The following is a 19,029-nucleotide window of genomic DNA, read 5'->3' on the forward strand; positions in this document are numbered from 1 at the left end:
CAAATCCTCGAACATAAAAAGGTGGAACCCGTGTGAGCATCAAACCTGATCGTGATCTTCGCGATCCTGAAGGCATGTTGGAGCTTCGCGATAGCTGCGCATCCCCTAGTCTATCATCCCCACACGCGGAAAGCATGATAGAGCAACTATAACCCGATACGCGATTGCGGGGTGCGGTGCCTTGCGACGGGTGTTTCCAACAATGTTGAGACGTCGGAGCCATCGACTCGAGATCCGGGAATTTTGTACGGACGAGTGTGAGCTTGGACTTTCAGGAGGTATTTCCCCCCACTGTATACTGGCCGCTTACTGGCCGAGTCAGATCTCTGCCACAGTAGCGGCGGACCCCGCTTCTCGGCAGTGCAGATTCCTTTGCGACAACCGGAATACGGATCTCGGCCTCAAAATAATGTTGCAATTGGCGCGAGAATGAGGAGCTTGCAAGCTCTAGGTGGAGCTTCTGCGTACTTAAAAAGTACATAGATCCGGGGCCCCAGACGCGCAATGTGAAGGTAATTTGCGTGCAGCTCGTGTATCCGTCTTCACCATGGGACTCCCCCGGCTCAGCAATGTCTACCTGATCAGCGTGCTCGCGACCATCGGCGGCCTAATTCAGGGCTTCGATGTGTCCAGCATGTCTGCGATAATCGGCACGCCCCAGTACAAGGAGTACTTCAACAAGCCCGATTCTGTTCTGCAGGGCGGCATCACCGCCAGTATGGCAGGTGGCTCGTTGCTTGGGTCGTTGGGATCATCGTGGACAAGCGATCGTTTTGGTCGTCGCGATTCAATGTTCATTGCTTGCATCACTTGGCTTGTCGGCTCGACCCTAATGTGTGCCGTTCAAAACGTACCCATGTTGATCGTGTCCCGTGTTATCAATGGATTTGCAGTTGGAATGCTCACTAGCCAAGGGTAAGAGACTTTGCTCGGTTATCGCATGCACAACTAATGCTGACATTTTTAGGCCAATTTTGATCGCAGAGATCAGTCTTCCTCATCAGCGTGGTCGCCTCATATCTTTTCAGCAGTGGATGATTACATGGGGTGTATGTGATGAACGAGCAGAATTGATTGATCGGGGCTAACATCGAAATAGATTCTGATCATGTACTTCATTAGCTACGGGGCATCATTTATGAGCGGCTATGGATCCTTCCGCCTACCATGGGCTCTGCAGATGATTCCCGCGATTATATTGCTTTGCCTCTTGCCTATGATGCCGCGCTCACCCCGTTGGCTCGCATCGCAAGATCGGTGGGAGGAAGCTATTGAAGTATTGGCAAGACTTCACACCAAAGGAGATACACTTCATCCTATTGTGGTGGCGGAGAGCAAGGAAATCAGAGAGAAGATTGAGTAAGCTCCGTTCTCTGGGCATGTTTATGGCAGCGTGCTGATCTAGTGGCAGACTTGAACGCCAATACCAGAGCACATCCTGGCTCGAATTGGTCAATTCCCGCAACATTATCCGAGTCCACTGTGGAATCTTCACTCACATCTGGTCTCAAATGACCGGAACTAACGCCATGATGTACTACATCGTCTATATTTTCCAGATGGCCGGTCTCACGGGAAACACCGCCCTGCTGTCCGCATCGATCCAATATGTCATCAATGTGTTTATGACTCTGCCTGCGCTGATATTCATTGACCGACTTCCTCGACGCTGGCTTTTTATTGCAGGTGCTTTAGCTATGGCTGTTCTTCAATTTACACAGGCAGGCCTCATGGCCTCCTATGGTCATGCTGTTCCAGGGGGTCTTTCTGGCTCCCCAACGGTGACATGGAAAGTCACCAACGGCAAGGCGTCCAAGGCCATTATTGCTTGTTCATACCTCTTCATCGCTTGCTACGCGCCGACTTGGGGGTGAGTCTTGATCCTACATCTTCCCTGAATTGTGGAACAACGGGCTAACGTTACATACTGCAGGCCTTTGGGATGGTGCGTTACACGATGTCAAAATCCGGTTCATTTCAGGCAATGCTAACATTCATGGAATAGGGCGTATCCACCGGAGATCATCCCATTATACATTCGCAGCAAAGCGGTATCCCTCGCCACGTTCTTCAACTGGGCATGCAACTTTGCTCTTACCTTCTTCACTCCTCCAGCATTCCAAAATATCCAGTGGAAGGTGAGTACTAAACCGTCAGCATTTGAATAATTGACTAAGTCTATTATATAGATCTACTGTGTATTCGGCACCTTCTGTGTTGCAGCATCCATCCACGTGTTCCTGCTCTTCCAGGAAACACGCGGCAAAACTCTGGAAGAAATTGATGAGATATTTGAGAAACAAAGCATCTGGGCTTTCAAGGCTAGGACCGAACCAAGCAGATTTGCTGCCGATATTGAACAGGCCAAGGAGGAACTAAGTGCGGGCAAGCCTGCAGCGAACTATGTTGAAGAAGCAATGGCATGAGTGGCATAGTGATGACATTTGCCAGGTAAATTGATCTCTGAATACATAAGACATAATTGAGACTGGGGGTTCCTGTCAGGATGTAATAGTTGTAATTACTATGTCAATTAAGTACCGAAAAGAATGCTTTTGGGTATGGATGCCTTGTGCGTATTGCGAAAAGAAAGTCTAGGCGGAGCCTAATCATCCTATGAGGAATGGAAATTATCTGAGGGCGAGAGATTTCTGCAGGTGTGTCTGGGAATGGGGCAACTATATCGCAAAATTAATTTTAATGCTCTTGGAGATTCTCCAATTCTATATAACCGAAGCAGATATTGACAACTTGATCTGTTTAACCGAGATCCGTAACCACGCCTCCGTCGGGTGCGGGGCTTGACTTGGGCCAACGGAACAGCACAGGAGTGCTCACGCCATACTAGGGCCAATAACACAATTTAATTTGTTTCAGGGCATCATCTGTGTATCTTGAACTACTTTTCGGGCAGTATGGTTGCATCTACAACTGGCATTTTGGCCATATAGCATCTTTGTACGTTGTTAGAAACGGCAGAAGGCTTTGCACGCGAAAAGCCAAGTACAGGACACGCTACTTTAGCGATATCCGGCGGCACATCAAAGGCCGAAAGTTCCTGGTTTAAAAGCTCCGCTCCATTCCAGGGTCTATCAGAACTTAGAAAAGTTGAAGCGGCAGAGCCTTTCTCTCTTGCAACCAACCTGAAATTCACACAGCCACCACCATGGCCAAGAGAAACGTTCTTCTTATGATCGCCGATGACCTGGGCAAACAACTAGGCTGCTATGGAAACACCAAAATCCAAACCCCCAATCTCGACCAGCTAGCCTCAGAGGGAACCAAATTTGACCAGGCCTTCACCAGCACGGCGTCTTGCAGTGCTAGTCGCTCTGTCATTTACACCGGTCTGCATACGCATCAGAACGGGCAGTATGGTCTTGCCAATGGCCGGCATCATTTTACCACCTATGATCATGTTGAAACGGCACCTGCGCTCTTTAACAAGCATGGGTATTCAACCGGTTTGATTGGCAAGCTTCACGTCGGGCCATCAAACGTGTACCCCTGGGAAATGTGCGCTGAGAGCGGTAGCCGTGATGTCGCAGATATAGCGGATCAAGCGACTGCCTTTATCGAGCGTTCCAGCGCGGAGAAGAAGCCTTTCTTTTTGACCATTGGTTTTATTGATCCCCATCGCGATCGTACCCGCTCGGGCTTTGGAAATGATGGCAAGTACGATCCGCGAGTAAAGAAGATCGAGTATTCGCCCGAGGACGTCAAGGTTGAGCACTTTGTCAATGATCTCCCGGGAGTCCGGTTCGAGTTCTCGGAGTACTACCAGTCTATCTCCCGCCTGGATCAAGGGGTCGGCATGGTCCTTGACGGACTGAAGAAATCCGGACTCGCTGACGACACTTTGATCGTCTTCGTCAGTGACAATGGACCCCCCTTCATCAACTCCAAGACAACCCTTTACGACGCGGGTGTCTGTCTTCCGATGATAATGAAGTGCCCCGGCTCATCCGCAGGCGTCACCAACCCAAACATGGTCTCTTACATAGACATCCTCCCCACAATCCTCGACTGGGCTCAGTATCCAACACCCCAGCACCCAGCCCGACTAGGTCGCTCGATTCTTCCCATTGTGTCCGAGTCCACCAAGTTCGAGGACTGGGGTTGTGTCTTCGGCTCGCATACCTTCCACGAAATTACCAACTACTGGCCCACGCGCTTCATGCGCAACCGCCGATTCAAGTACCACCGCAACATCGCCTGGCGGCTCGACTTCCCCTTTGCTGGTGATATCTACGGATCCCTAACCTGGGAGGATATTCGCAACTCCGAGACTAGTCCTAAGATGATTGGATCCAGGCCGCTGAAGGATTACTTCTTTCGTCCCGCTGAGGAGCTTTATGATATCGAGGCCGATCCTAAAGAAGTGCGTAATCTGGCTAAGGACCCTGAGTATAGTGCGATTTTGGAGGATATGCGCCAGGCTGTTGAGAAGTGGCAGCGCCGTACTGAGGATGCGTGGCTGTATCGCGATGGTGTGTCCATGCTTTTGGTGAGACACCATCTCGAGGCTGGAATGGATGTGCCGGATAGGTGGGACTTCAATGATGATCACCCCGATAGTAAAGATCTGCCTGCTTATCCCAAGGACCTTCCCTGGGGAGCGGAGGTTGGGAAATGATTTTCAGAGATTGATGTATTTAGCTTTGCTTGTCTGCATGTAAATGTACTTTGACCAGAGTTGTAGAAAAATAAATGCTATTGCAAAACTAGGTTCTCTATACCATCCATCTATCCCATCTATTGTACACCGAAAAAGCCCAGTCTATGAAAACCGTCTATGAATTTTGGCTCTGCGCCAGCGCTCATGCCTGTTGTTCTTGTTGTTCCTGCTCATCGTTCTCCTGGTGAACAGAACCTTGCTTGACGTCAAATCGAAATTCCTCTTCTTCGTCCTTAAGTTGAGCCTTCAGGATCGCGTTGGCCTTCCAGACAGGCTTGCACTCGAACAGACGGTCGACCTTTTCCAGCGGGATACCGCTTGTCTCCGGGACAAAGAAGAAGGCGAAAAAGAAAGCCAGGAAGGACAGCGAAGCGAAAAAGAAATACACACCGTAGTGCATTGTTGCAAACATCTGCTCGGTGAATCGGGAGACGAGGAAGTTGAAGAGCCAGTTGCTGGCTGTTGTGGCGGCTTGCGCCAGCGATCGGAAGTTGGGGTCGAAGAATTCCTGTTTAATGTTAATGGACGGATACTGATATTATCGAATGACTTACCGAGTTGATAACCCACGGTGTGCCGTTCCAGGTCGGCGTGTACACGGCTGTCCATAGGTAGAAGAAGAAGATAGCAGCGATACCGCCGCTGTTGAGGTGGCTGCTAGGATGGGCCTGCGGCTTGGTGACACAGATATAGGCGCCAATAATCCACATGCAGATCGAGCCCGTGATGGCACCCCCGAGAAGCAGATTTCTGCGCCCGAGCTGGTCGACCAGGAACAGCAGCCATACAATGGTCATGAAGGCCTTGACAACACCGAAGATACCGGTGGTCAGACCCACGTTGGCATTCGACACCCCGATGCTGGTGAAAATGGTCGGGGAATAATAGTTGATGGCGTTAATTCCCGATCCGTTCTGCCAGAAGAACAGCATACATCCGATGAACAGGCGCCACATCACGTTGCTGCGGGTGGCGACTGCCTGGAAGGGTTTCCAGAAACCGATGCCGATAGTGACCCGCTGGTATTCCAGTGCTTGGTCAATGGCTGCAACTTCCTCCTGAATGTAGATGTCCGTAGCATCTAGCTGGCGCACCCAGCAGAGATTTTGCATCGCCTTGTCTCGATAGCCCTTGAGGAAGAGCCAGCGGGGAGATTCCTTCATCCAGAGGGCACCGAGGAAGAGCATTCCCGATGGGACGATCTGGATGGCAAACGGGATGATCCATTGCTCGTGGCTAGGGTTCATGTGCTGCTCCACACCGTACTTTACGAAAAGGAAACATTAGCATTTCTGTGGGAAAGGAATCGGTTGGCAAGAAAACATACGTTGATCCAGAACCCCAACAGTCCACCAATTTGCCAGCCCAGTTCATACATTCCGACCAACCGGCCACGAATAGCAGGGGGTGCCAGTTCGGAAAGATAGACAGGAATGACATTCGACGCGATGCCGGTGCCTAAACCAGACAGCACACGCCCAGCATACATGATACCAAGTCCTCGGGCATGATTGGCGCCTAATTGCAGGCCACCACCGAGGGTGAAGATAGCTGAAGCAATGACCAAACTCCATTTGCGGCCACAGACATGCGACACGCCGTAGGTTAGCAGTGCTCCGAAGAAGGCGCCGGCAATGAAGAGAGACACGATGTTCTCACTGATCAAGTCTCGTTGTGCCTGCGTCGTGTGGGCGTTTGTGAGGTCGAACTCTTGCTCGAAGGACTTGAGAGTAATCGTCGTACCGATGAAGGCACTCGTATATCCGATCATATTAGAGCCGCATGATGCAATAGCGGCGAGTAGGTAGATTCGCCAGTTGTAGACGGCCTTCGGCGTCGGCCGGTCCTCGACGAGCGCGAGAATGCCCATTGCTTGATAGGAAGGACAGCGATCAAGTGAGGAGGAAGGGAAAGTTGGCGATGGAGAAAGACCAAAAAAGTCCTCAGGTCTGGGTGGGCAAAGAAGAAACAATGGGCCTGGGGGGCTCCTAAGTAATATTGACCACCTCAATGGATGCAGTCGTGTGGGTTTTCCCTTTGAGCGAGCCCTCTCCACAAGCTATGCCGCGCCTTCCCCCATAGACTGGGGCAACATGGGGTTTGTAGGTGAAGCGGTGATGCTTTCGCGGATTATGATGCCCTGTGGTGGGAACTTGGACCGGGGGAGCGTTTTCCCCGAAGAGAACGTTCAGCCGGCTGGCGCGAACGGCGCGCAGTATATAGACATGCTTGGCCTCCTACTGGAGTCGTGGTAGCGCAGATTTTTCTCGTCAGATGGCTCGGTGAGCAGCCGATTGTCTTGCAGATACATCCTGGCCCATTGTTTCGTGATCGGTCACTATCATATTTACGCTACTTTCCTGGCGAAATCGAATAGGACTTTTCCGGCCCATTCTCCATCGCTACATTACATGAACTCCATGCACATCACTGGGCCACCGGCTCCAGCGGAAGCAGCTGGTGAACACACATTCTCTCCACAATTCGTCAGGCTTCGGGGTGAATCCTTAACCCTGCGAGATTCGGACAATGGCCGAGCGGAAGAACGAAAATTTGGGTAGTCAGGTGAGGTCAGGTGCCATCATGTGATCCAGCGAGCCCTGGATTCAAATCAAAAGTTCCGGAGACTGTCTTTCCGAACGGATGCTTATGATTTCGGCCTCCATAAGTAAGCCCGTTGATTTGGTCATCTCGGTGCCACCTATGTCCCGAAATGGACGGTTGTTCCCCATGCTTGTCGGTCCTGGTGTTATCGATGCACCCTGGATTGGAGATAGATATTTGAATCTATGAAAATAAAAGACATTGCTTGGAATCCATGCCTAAGTATCATGCTTCACTACCGGATCTGCAAAAAATGGTTCTGTACAATCATTTGTTCATGTGCGGAAATGACCGGGTGGAATGGCGAGCGTTGTCGCGCAGATTGGGATCAACCCCACACTAGGTTAAGCGTTCCGCGGGTCCGAGGCATAATGTTCTCGACCGCGGAGCTGACAAACGTAGTCGGATCGTTGCATCATCACCTCCAAACAAACACATTCTGATAGTATTGCGCAACATGTTTTGTGGATGGTGGAAGAATGCCACCCAAGCAATCCCAATCACTACCGGACCCTCTCGTTGTCCAATGATGGCCACCACAATAATCACCGGGGGAACGCGGGGATGGCCGTCATCGATCAACAGCCGTGATTGACCGGTCAAGGCCGCCAACCAAACCCCGCCTCCCCGCACGCGGCGGTGTGCCCAATGAAACGCGCCATAATACGTGCATTACGCTCGTCTAACCTCTTAAGAGGGGCTCGCCCCCTGCTTCATCCCTCCTCCTCTTCCTCTTCTTCTGTCTTTCCTCCATCATCCCACCTCCTCCTCCTTCCCCATCTACAACCATGAGTGAATGTCCCGTTAAAAAGAATAACAGCGCCAATGTCGCTGGTGGCGGCACCAGGAACCGTGACTGGTGGCCCGAGGGGCTCAAGCTGAACATCCTGCGCCAGCACACCGATGTCACCAATCCTATGACCAAGGACTTCGACTATGCCGCTGCTTTCAAGAACCTGGACTACTGGGCCGTCAAGAAGGACCTGCATGCCCTGATGACCGACTCGCAGGACTGGTGGCCTGCCGACTTTGGCCACTATGGCGGCCTGTTCATCCGGATGGCCTGGCACAGCGCCGGAACCTACCGTGTCTTCGATGGCCGGGGTGGCGGTGGTGAGGGACAGCAGCGCTTTGCGCCCCTCAACAGCTGGCCGGATAACGTCAGTCTGGACAAGGCTCGTCGTCTGCTCTGGCCGATCAAGCAGAAGTACGGCAACAAGATCTCGTGGGCTGATCTGCTCCTGCTCACTGGCAACGTCGCCCTGGAGTCCATGGGCGTGAAGACCTTTGGGTTCGCTGGCGGTCGTCCTGACAAGTGGGAGGCCGACGAGTCCGTCTACTGGGGTGCCGAGACGGAGTGGTTCGGCAATGCCGAGCGCTACACCCACGAGTCGGATGCCGACAAGAGCCGCCAGAGCGATATCAACACGCGTGATCCCGAAAACCCTCTGGCCGCCGTCGTCATGGGCCTGATCTACGTCAACCCCGAGGGCCCCAACAGCGTTCCCGATCCTGTTGCGGCCGCGCGTGATATCCGCATTACCTTTGGCCGCATGGCCATGAATGACGAGGAGACCGTTGCTCTGATTGCCGGTGGTCACACCTTTGGCAAGACGCACGGTGCCGCTTCCGCTGATAATGTCGGCACGGAGCCCGAGGGCGCTGGCCTTGAACAGCAGGGTTTCGGCTGGACCAACGGCCACGCCTCTGGCAAGGGCAAGGACACCATCACCAGCGGCCTGGAGGTGATCTGGACCAAGACCCCCACCAAGTGGAGCAACGACTTCCTCGATTACCTCTTCAAGTTTGAGTGGGAGTTGACCAAGAGTCCCGCTGGTGCCAACCAGTGGGTGGCTAAGGATGCGGACGCTTTCATCCCCGATGCCCACGACCCCAACGTCAAGCACAAGCCTCGCATGCTGACCACCGATCTTTCTCTGCGTTTCGACCCGGCCTATGAGAAGATCGCCCGCCGCTTCCATGAGAACCCGCAACAGCTTCACGAAGCCTTTGTTCGTGCTTGGTTCAAGCTGCTTCACCGTGACATGGGCCCCCGCGCACGCTGGCTCGGTCCCGAGATCCCCCAGGAGACTCTGATCTGGGAAGACCCGGTCCCCGCCGTGGACCACCCACTCATCGACGAGGCGGACATTGCTGCGCTGAAGAAGGAGATTCTGGCTTCCGGCCTCGCCCCCACGAAGTTCATCTCGACCGCGTGGGCCTCCGCTTCTACCTTCCGTGGCAGCGACAAGCGCGGCGGTGCCAACGGTGCCCGAATCCGCCTGGCTCCCCAGAAGGATTGGGATATCAACAACCCGGCCCAGCTGCGCGAGGTCCTGTCCGTCTTGGAGGATGTCCAGCGCCGCTTCAACAGCTCCCAGAGTGGAAACAAGAAGGTCTCCCTGGCCGATCTCATCGTCCTGGCCGGAAGCGCCGGTCTCGAGAAGGTTTCTGGCCACCCCGTCCCCTTCACCGCGGGCCGCACCGATGCCTCGCAGGAGCAGACCGACGTGGACTCCGTGCAGTACCTGAAGCCGTATGCCGATGGCTTCCGCAACTACGGCAAATCCACTCCCCGTGTCCGCACCGAGCAATTCCTCATCGACCGTGCTCACCTGCTCACCCTCTCCGCTCCGGAGTTGACCGCTCTGATCGGTGGTCTGCGTACCCTCAACCTCAACTACGACGGCTCCGCGCACGGTGTCTTCACTCAGCGCCCTGGCCAGCTGTCCAACGACTTCTTCACCAACCTGCTGGATATGGACACCGTCTGGAAGGCAGCCACCCCCGACTCCGAGCTCTTCGAGGGCGTGGACCGCAAGACGGGCCAGAAGAAGTGGACTGCTACTCGCTCCGATCTGGTCTTTGGCTCACACGCTGAGCTGCGCGCCATCGCTGAGGTGTACGGTAGCTCTGATGGACAGGAGAAGTTCGTCAAGGACTTTATCGCTGCTTGGGACAAGGTCATGAACCTTGATCGCTTCGACCTGGCCTCCTCGGCTGGCTCGGGCCGCGCTCGTCTGTGAAATTTGTGATTTGCCTTTTAGAAGATTCGCACTGCGCTCTGTCAATGTTACCAGATTGATATTTTAAAATGAAGATGTGATAGTCTTGTATTTAGCTAAGACTTCAATGAGTTTCTAAATGCTTTTTACCTCGCGTGTTTAATTTAGTAAAGTCTTATGAGCCGAAAAAGAACTCGGCATTGTAAATTGTAAATCATTTGAACAACTAACCACTCATTTGTAAAAGGGGCTTAAAGCAATTGATTGATGCTTTTTTTCGGAGCTGGGTATTAGCCCTTTTTAAACACTTTACCAGGGGCTTCGGATTTAATATAGTTTTACAATTTGGACCAAATTCGGCGCCTAGAGCTGTGATACTTAGATATAAAGAGCCTATAGGGCCGTTAGAATAACAAAATTATACAAATTAGTTCTCGAATGAGTGAAGCTCATTCCCCCCTGGTCTACAATAAACTGTACCAAATTTGGTAACCAGCAGAACAAACCCCTCTCAATGCTGGTGGACGAGGTAGTCCCGCCAGGCGCGAGGCGACAGTCCCGTTCCCTTGCCGCAAGAATCCACAGTAAAGACGAACTCATCTATTCCAATGTTTCCATAGACCTTGCCATCTTCCAACTCCCAGCTCGAGCACGAACGGGTGATAGGACCGATGCCTTGCGAGGCAGTTAAATCCTGAATAATTGCGCGGAACGAAATCTCGCCTGGAGCGAGCAGTCCTGTCGGATAGAGACGGACACTGTTCACAGAGCTTCCCTCGATAGCCGAGAGCACGGTGAACATGTTGTCACCATCCCGGACCCAAGAGTCCACTTTCAGACCGGGCCCCTCGTCAGTGCTGATTGAAATAGTAGTGTTCGTCTGGCTCGACTTGTAAACACCCTCGAACTTGGTTTTGGCTTCTGCTTTCCCGGCATCCTCCAAAGCTGGAAGGATCGCGTTAGTCACCACGTCTGAAAGGCCTGCGACAGCCTCCGTAGTTCCTACACCGGCGGCCAAAATAGTGAAGCCCACGTTGTGATCTGGAGAAAGAGCAAGCATTGATGAGTAGCCTCCCAGATCGCCGGCCTTGGTGTACAGATCAATCACTCTCGAATCCTTCGTGTATGAGTAGATCTCCCATGGAGCACCCACACTAAACTCCAAGGAGCCCGTGTGCGTATCAGGCTTCATCCACCGTCTCTTGATACAATCTGGGAGTAATCTGTTGCTAAGGATAGCACGGCCAATGCTTGCCATGTCCTTGGTAGAGGAGTAGAGACCACCCGCTCTGTTTGTCGTCAGCTTTATGTGGTTTAGAAGATAGGAATGTTGACTTACGGTGTTTCGCCGCCGCCATTTAGAGCCCAATATATTGGGTCGGGGATAATGCCCTCCGATGCACTTGGCGCACTGTAGCTGAAGCCTTTAAGACCAAGCGGATCTATGAGGTTTTTGGAAAGCATAGACTGGTAGCTTTGGCCGGTCATGGTTTCCATTGCATACGCAAGAATCTGGTATGCAGCGTTCGAGTAAATAGGTGTGGACCCAGCCGGCACGACGGGATGCCCAGCCATCAAACCGCGGAAGAACTCTGCTGGAGTCAGTCATGAGCCGTCGGTGTCGGGCTGTATGCATACCGGTTCTGCTGCACGCGCTAGTGGTACCACAAGGAGGGATCTCTGACTTGGGGAGAATCGGAAGGCCCGAACTCGCCGGTTTCGAAATCATAGGCGCCAGGTCCAGAAAGCCATCTACCCATCCTCAGTTAATAGTGGTCCAAAAAGTGTTTTACTTAGCAACTTACAGTCGCGAAGAACACCCGACATCTGGCTTGCAATTTGACCAATAGTCACATGCTCCCAGTTCAGGAAGTCAATTGCATCTCGCTGTTGTGTAGTGTTGGAGCGCATTGCAGCAACGGCCTCTCGTATCTCAGGGACGTATTTGGCTACGGGCTCATTGAACGCGGACTCTCCCTTCTCGATCAGAAGCAGCAGAACGGTGATCAACTTCGAGGCGCTGCCGATTCGGAATACAGTGTTCTCGTCGATGCTTTTGACACCTGCTTTATACGCCTGGACCGCCTGACTCGTATGGTAGGATTCAAAGAGAGCTGATTCGTCTTTGGCAGAGAATATTTGCAACGTGAAGGATGTTTCGTTGGACTTGAACATAGAGCTCAAGCTCGAGGTGCCATGGATGGCATCGTGAAGGATAGCCGAGAGATCTTTAGTTGCAGCAATAAAGTCCGGACTGTCAGATAGCTGGATAGGAGGTGGGAAGACAGGACCCAACAAAGAGCAGTAGTTGAGTTTGGACGAAGCGGCGAGACCAAATGGCAAAAGAGCCGACAACGCGAGGATCGTTTGCATCATGACAGGAGCAGAGAAAGTGAGGTAATGATGAACAGAAGAAATGAAAGGAAATCGAAAATGTCTGAGTGACCAGCAGACATCTTATATAGCATTTCGACAATCCCTCCTAATAATAGCTATGCCAGCTCAGCCTTGAGTAGGTCTACAGTTAATTATACTCATGTAGAAATTCGCGATAGAGCCAATGGAAAGAAAGCAAGGAGAGAAGTAATTAACCTAAATGGTTAGGTAAATAAGAAAATAAGGCCTACGAATACTAGTAAATACTCAAAGACAGCCTTGTGCATAGTGAGTGACCCACAATGGGGCTAGAGACCTTGATTGGCTCTGTCGGAAATTTCACGTGTGGGGGCCATGGACTATTTCAGCTTCGTTGTGAAAGCAAGTCGCAAACACAGGATCCGCGGAGCGAAAATGTAAAGGCAATTGAGCTATCTTATTTTTGTTGAACTATTGTGATGTTCACTTGAACCCGATCTCCCTATGCAAAGCTCCCATCAGCCCATGAGGCTTACACTTCAGGATGAACTGAAGTAGCTATCCCATTCTTTTGTTTCCTATTTCCTATCCGTAAGATTGTTTCTTTAGTGCAATACTAGATCTGGAGATTTAAGCTCACAAATTTCTCAAGTATCCTAAAACTATCCAAGCCACTGTAAACATATGCAGAATGCAATTGACTGATTCTATTTACCAATGTACATAATCCTCCTCTAATTTATAACCACCCTCCAGGCCCTCTTTGCGAACGAAAATTATCTGGCAAGGGTTGGAGTGTTTTTCATTGGGCATAAAAGTGTCCCAGAACCGATCTTGACACTCAGGAACTCTGTGTTCCACAGGAAGATGCGAGAGAGAAACTTCCTCCTTATTGATGTTATGTATCGCGGTATAGTAAAGCTCATCTAAGTCATGCATACAGTCCAGCTGTGAAGACGTTTTGATGGCTGCTGCAGCTCTCCGCCTTATTAAAGGATGGCGGCATTTTCGGGCCGCCCAGTACAGGGAAAGACCGATATGAGGCTCCAGGTTATATGTCTGCCTGGAGCCGTTTTGGGGGGAAAGTTCTGGGATTTTCTCCGCCGCTTCGACCATTTCTTCGAACTCGGGAACAAAATTGTCAAAGATCATTTCGTCCTGGCGGAGGAGAGTTTCATTCATGATAGCAGTGGAATGGTGTTGGGCTATAAGGACTAAAGGTGCACGCGGGTCTGTTGATCCTGCTCGAGATTTTTGTAGGCGTTTTTGAAGTTGTTGAAATGCTTTCCACCAGTCATCATGTTCTTTCTTCAGCCTTTGTTGTTCTTGTAGGCGTTCTTGCTGCTCGAGCTCTGTGACTTTGTGTGGGAGGGGTGTTATGCGCTGAATAAGCTGGAAGAATGCAGTCGTTATGCGTACCAGAGCTCTCCTGGCTTGTATTATGGTTGTGAACTTGACTCTGTCCGACTGAGTTGGTTGCTCCATATGAGCTTTGTATGGAACCATCTTTCGACCGCGGGAAGTGCACTCAATATTCAGCAAAGAAAAAAAGTCGGATAACTCTCTATTGATACTGTCGCTTGTTGGGAACTCAGGGTCTTCGGCGCCAGGTGTGCCTTGCCGTCGAGCCAGAATGCGAAGTCCTGCTTCGGCATGATCCATGGCTTGAGGATTATTGCGCGTAACTGTTTCAAAACAGACGAACAGAGCGCAGGTGATCAGTGTAAGATCCAAGTGATTGGGGCGCGGCTGAGGGCTGTCCAATAGGCCACGGATCGCCTTGTTATACTGCTCCAGTGCGAACTGCGAAGTCTGTTCGGTTTCCGTCACAGGCGCCAAGAGGCACTTGTGGGCGGCGCTGATAGCCGCGACCGCATGACGAATAACCGGTTGAGACTGGCTGAGCTGAGGTATATGATAGAGCCATAGATCGGAGTGGAAGAGCCCGGATAGGGCGTGGCAGGTCTCAGCAGAGAACATGTTGAGAAAATCACGCTCCCGTCGTGTGCCGGGTACAAGAACTAGTCGAGACTCTGGAGACACCGTAGGGCGGAGACTAGGTCTTTCGCGACGTCGTCGTGGCTGTTTCTGCGATGCGTCATAGCCGTCGCACTTCCGTCCGGTGCTCGTGCATTGCACACAGCTTGGCTTTTCCTCCCCGCATTTAACGTGTCGAATCCTTTGAGGGATTTAGTTAGATAACAGCCCAATAAATCATCGGGGGATAGCGTACTTGCAAGTAACGCAGCCATTCTTTGAATTGATCTTTGCCATTTGGCGCGTCATTGGGTAGAGGGCGTCAGTCAAGGTATTGAAGAAGTAAAGGTTGGATCGTCAGCAGTGTCTCCCCCGACTCTGGGTCAGGCAAGGCTGACCGCTGACTAATTTAGGCAACTCAAATAAGCAGTAGGTGATGCCCAGTGAGTAGATCGTTGTATCACTGCAAATGTGCAAAAAAGCGCCCGCAGCGGCTTCTTCTTGGCGCATGTCTGCGCCTCTGGCCCCCAAACAAATGCTCACGGCATGCTTGAACACGAAGTGAATACTTGATTAAGTTAGTTAGTGAAGTTAATTAGACGTTAATGAACTTAAGTAACGTATTTATTGAACAAGTAAGCCAGTCACATCAGCCACCCGGTCAGCTAATCACTCTAACGCGTCCCTTCCCCCCTTTCAACTACCCACCATGCCCCTAATTCGTAATCAAAAGTCCCAAAACTCCCATAATCAAGAGGGTAGGTTCCAGCCTGTAGTTAGATCCTACACAAATGGAAATTTCCATATATTCGCGAAACTGTACGCACATTTGGAATTCCATTTAGAACTTTTTGAGCACGTCTACATGGAACGACAGAACGTAAAGCTATGCGCACAAGTAGTCATAAATTGACTACTGAAGAAGAGCAGTCATTCCTATAATAGATTATAAATAAATGCGGATATGTTCCTAGACCACCAATTATTAGGGATATTGCCAATAAGTCTGTTGCCCGGGCGCAATAGTCAGGCCGTTGGGGTCAATTGGGTATCTAACTATTCTCGACCCCATCCAGGGCTCAAATTGCGGCTTTATCATCGGTATAATTACCAAAGGTCTTTATGCGAAGATCCACGCATTATTCAGCCATGGTTTGACCTTGTACGACGTACAGTCGACGAAAACGGCATCCAAACGGAATATATCTTCAAGTTCGACGAAATAGGCTTTGCAATAGGCCTAATTGCGACTACTAAGGTTATCAGAAGAGCAAATACTATGGTCGAAGGGCTCTCCTACAGCTAGGGGTTTGTGAATGGGTTACATCAATTGAGAGAGAACTAAATCAGCTTGTCAAAGTGTACTGTTTCGCCTTGCATACTATAGCAATTTTGAACCAGGAAGTTCGCGACCTACGTGCAGAAAATGCAGTCCCAGAAGCGCAAGAAAACCGCGTAGCGCAGATAGTGGGCTTTAGTGGATTGGAAGCTAAGGAGTCGAGGAATCAAGCCCAAAATGCCACCCACCCCACCCCCCGGCACCCGCGATGCAGCGACTGTAATCAAGTTTAGCACCAGAGCGCATATTGCTCTAATTGGTCTGATAGGTAGAAATATGAAATTAGTGGCGTTGGTGGGCTGATTTATCGATCTAAAATATTAGTCGTTGATCTGCTCCTCGGCTCGGTGGTTAAATACGTTAATCTGGTTGGTTATCCAAACAGAATAGACACCCATGCCTTCAATTTTGGGTGCCAACGCTAGTCCCAAAAATTGCCGCTAGAGAGTTGATAATGCATCAGGTTGCACATGTTAGTGCTTACAGGCTACCAATGCTTGGTTACAACTCGTTCCTGCAGCTACAAGCGCATTCGTCAGGGGCAAGAAAAAATCCCCGGCATTGTCTCCACTTTCCCCACAAATTTCCCTCGCGATGGGACAATGCGACTATGCACGGAGAAATCAACAGTCTAGGCCCTATGCACGAAGAAGTAAACAGCCTAGGCCTATGCATGGAGAAATCAACAATGCGACTATGCACGGAGAAGTTAACAATCTAGGCCCGGACAAGACAAATCGCACTTAGGGTTCAGTTACCGCAATTCCGCGATGCCGATTCAAAAAAGCGTCCTGGGCTGGCTGACCCTGAATGAGGAAACGGCCGAGGGAAAGACTTGGTCCGTGTTTAGCTGTCCCACCTTTCTGGGTCTAATAGAGATGTGCCGATGAGATCGGCGTCAGCAAATCGGTATTCAATTTCTAATCTAAAGGCGTTATTTGGGAATCACAGCCGCATAGCGGCTTTTTATCTTCCTTCGGAAACTCGGGTAACAACCAGGCAATAGAGGAGACGCGGAATTACTTTTATTCCCGCACGAAAATGCCACAAGCGCACCGCTTTCTCCCTGAGAAGTTCAGGCAATCCTAAAGAATTGCCATGTCAATTGATCGCGATTTCAGCCACATCTACTTGTCGCGTATCTAGCTCCAATGGTATTTCCTGGTAGACTCGCCCCCAAGTCACATCCCGAGTCCGACATCCAACAGCTCAGGCCCCCGATAACCGCATCTGTTGTTGGTCCAACCTTGGGGCGGGTACGTTGCTTCCACTTGACAATTCTCCCCAGGAATGTTGCTCCTCGGCCCTGCAGGACCTAATGCACATCCAGAATTTATGCCAAGCGACGACGTAGAAAGCTTCCGAAATGCTTGGCTCAATACCAATACTCCGCTTCTCCGTGACTGATCTAGTGCCACCTCCGATCCCATATAGTCGCAATCACACTCCTAAGGTGGCATACATGCGTGTGATTTTGAGCTTGAAACGTAGAAACCAGAACGCCACAGGAATGGAGAAGGCAAGTTCGTCCGCTCGACGGATAGCTATATAAAACCCTCTGATCTGGCATACTTCGTGTCTATATGCAGACTTGCTTATTCCAGCATTATCACTCCTTCTGCCTTTCAAATCTTTGATCTGTGGCGTGTTGCCCCAACTATCGATTACAATGCGTGTCTTCCAAAACCTTAGCGCCGCAACCATTGCCGCGCTTCTAGGTCACACTTTAGCCGTTCCTATTGTTGTGCACCCCGGTGGTGTCAATGATGTTGTCATCACGTCGCAAGATACACTCAACGAGACACTGTCCAACCAAGGGCCTAACCAGTCTGCAACTCCTCTGTCAGCTAGTGACGCTGAGCAGCTCTCAGTCTCCGTATACAACAATTTTGACAGCGATTCCGTCAACGTCTATATTACTGGACTCGATTCCGACGGGAACATTGTCTGTCTTACATCTAGTGGAACTTGGTATACTCCAACAGCAAATACCAGTACCACAACTCCCCAAGAAATAACGGACGATATTGCCATCCCTATTGGTGCTTATGGAACAACTACTTCCTTCACCCTCCCGAGCTATTTTTCCTCGGGTCGCGTCTGGGTCGCCGATGGTGAATTGACATTCTGGACTGTGATAGCTTCTACCGGTGTTCTATCTCTTGTGGAACCATCTGCAGTCAACCCAGATGATCCTAGTGCAAGCACCAACTGGGGCTTCGTCGAGCTCACAACGGATTCTAGCGGTATTACGATCAATCTAAGCTATGTCGACTTCGTTGGTCTCCCGCTTGGTATTGAGGTTCAGGGCAGCGATGGCACCCAATCCGTTCTTGGTGTGTCAGTGGATGCTATATCATCCATCTGCACCGATTTGGCTACACAAGCAGCCTCAGATGGTCAGCCATGGAACGAACTCTGCATGACTGACACTAGCGGCAATGCTCTCCGCGTTATCGCTCCTTATGACTACATTAGCCTAGAGCCGGACGCTTTTGACACCTACTGGACGAGCTACGTCGCTGATGTCTGGTCTCAATACGAGACTACACCACTAACAATCGACACCCAGGCTGCAGCTGGCCTAGTTAACTGTACAGTGACAAGCGGTACTTTGAACTGCGCAGGTGATAATCGAGGCTATGCGCAGCCAGTCGCTAGCGATATCTTTGGTTGCAACAGCGGCCCATTTGCAATTGAATCAGGTGACAATGACGTTCATCTAGCTGTTGTTCCGCGTCTCTGCGCCGCATTTGACCGGTCGACATTTTTAGTCAGTGGAGGGAATGTCCAACCGAGCCTCGACTCGAGCTCTTACTACACGACAACGCCGACAAACTACTACAGCAAGATTGTGCACCAGTATGAATCTGACGGGAAGGGATATGCCTTTGCATATGATGATGTGACCCCTGATGGCGGGCCAAATGCCTCTGGTCTTCTGAATGATCCGAACCCCACTCTTCTCACTATCACTGTTGGAGGGCCAACGTCTTGATATTGAATTGCAGTTAGTACTGTATAACTGCCTATACAGTCATCCAATTGTGCAAGATCCAATGTACATACTG

At 50.9% G+C, this 19,029-nt stretch overlaps 6 protein-coding genes across 6 annotated transcripts; 4 read left to right on the forward strand and 2 right to left on the reverse strand.

Annotated features, from left to right (window-relative positions):
- Positions 1-547: 547 nt before the first annotated feature.
- PFLUO_LOCUS9532 (uncharacterized protein) lies at positions 548-2,426 on the forward strand (the record flags this gene model as incomplete). The annotated part of the gene is made up of 7 exons (XM_073787370.1): positions 548-915; positions 968-1,049; positions 1,100-1,359; positions 1,412-1,870; positions 1,934-1,945; positions 2,006-2,138; positions 2,190-2,426. 7 exons carry the CDS (start codon positions 548-550, stop codon positions 2,424-2,426), a joined length of 1,551 nt encoding a protein of 516 aa, XP_073643532.1.
- A 740-nt stretch (positions 2,427-3,166) lies between these two features.
- On the forward strand, positions 3,167-4,636 carry PFLUO_LOCUS9533 (uncharacterized protein; the record flags this gene model as incomplete). The annotated part of the gene is made up of 1 exon (XM_073787371.1): positions 3,167-4,636. The coding sequence occupies one exon, from the start codon at positions 3,167-3,169 to the stop codon at positions 4,634-4,636; it is 1,470 nt and encodes a 489-aa protein (XP_073643533.1).
- A 184-nt stretch (positions 4,637-4,820) lies between these two features.
- PFLUO_LOCUS9534 (uncharacterized protein) lies at positions 4,821-6,548 on the reverse strand (the record flags this gene model as incomplete). Its single annotated transcript, XM_073787372.1, has 3 exons — positions 4,821-5,186; positions 5,233-5,943; positions 6,006-6,548. 3 exons carry the CDS (start codon positions 6,546-6,548, stop codon positions 4,821-4,823), a joined length of 1,620 nt encoding a protein of 539 aa, XP_073643534.1.
- Positions 6,549-8,070: 1,522 nt separating this feature from the next.
- Positions 8,071-10,308, forward strand: PFLUO_LOCUS9535 (uncharacterized protein; the record flags this gene model as incomplete). Its single annotated transcript, XM_073787373.1, has 1 exon — positions 8,071-10,308. One exon carries the CDS (start codon positions 8,071-8,073, stop codon positions 10,306-10,308), a length of 2,238 nt encoding a protein of 745 aa, XP_073643535.1.
- A 490-nt stretch (positions 10,309-10,798) lies between these two features.
- PFLUO_LOCUS9536 (uncharacterized protein) lies at positions 10,799-12,660 on the reverse strand (the record flags this gene model as incomplete). Its single annotated transcript, XM_073787374.1, has 4 exons — positions 10,799-11,576; positions 11,627-11,879; positions 11,926-12,039; positions 12,093-12,660. 4 exons carry the CDS (start codon positions 12,658-12,660, stop codon positions 10,799-10,801), a joined length of 1,713 nt encoding a protein of 570 aa, XP_073643536.1.
- Positions 12,661-17,627: 4,967 nt separating this feature from the next.
- Positions 17,628-18,956, forward strand: PFLUO_LOCUS9537 (uncharacterized protein; the record flags this gene model as incomplete). Its single annotated transcript, XM_073787375.1, has 1 exon — positions 17,628-18,956. One exon carries the CDS (start codon positions 17,628-17,630, stop codon positions 18,954-18,956), a length of 1,329 nt encoding a protein of 442 aa, XP_073643537.1.
- Positions 18,957-19,029: the final 73 nt, after the last annotated feature.

Source organism: Penicillium psychrofluorescens (genome assembly GCF_964197705.1).
Source record: "Penicillium psychrofluorescens genome assembly, chromosome: 6".
Lineage (NCBI taxonomy): Eukaryota > Fungi > Ascomycota > Eurotiomycetes > Eurotiales > Aspergillaceae > Penicillium > Penicillium psychrofluorescens.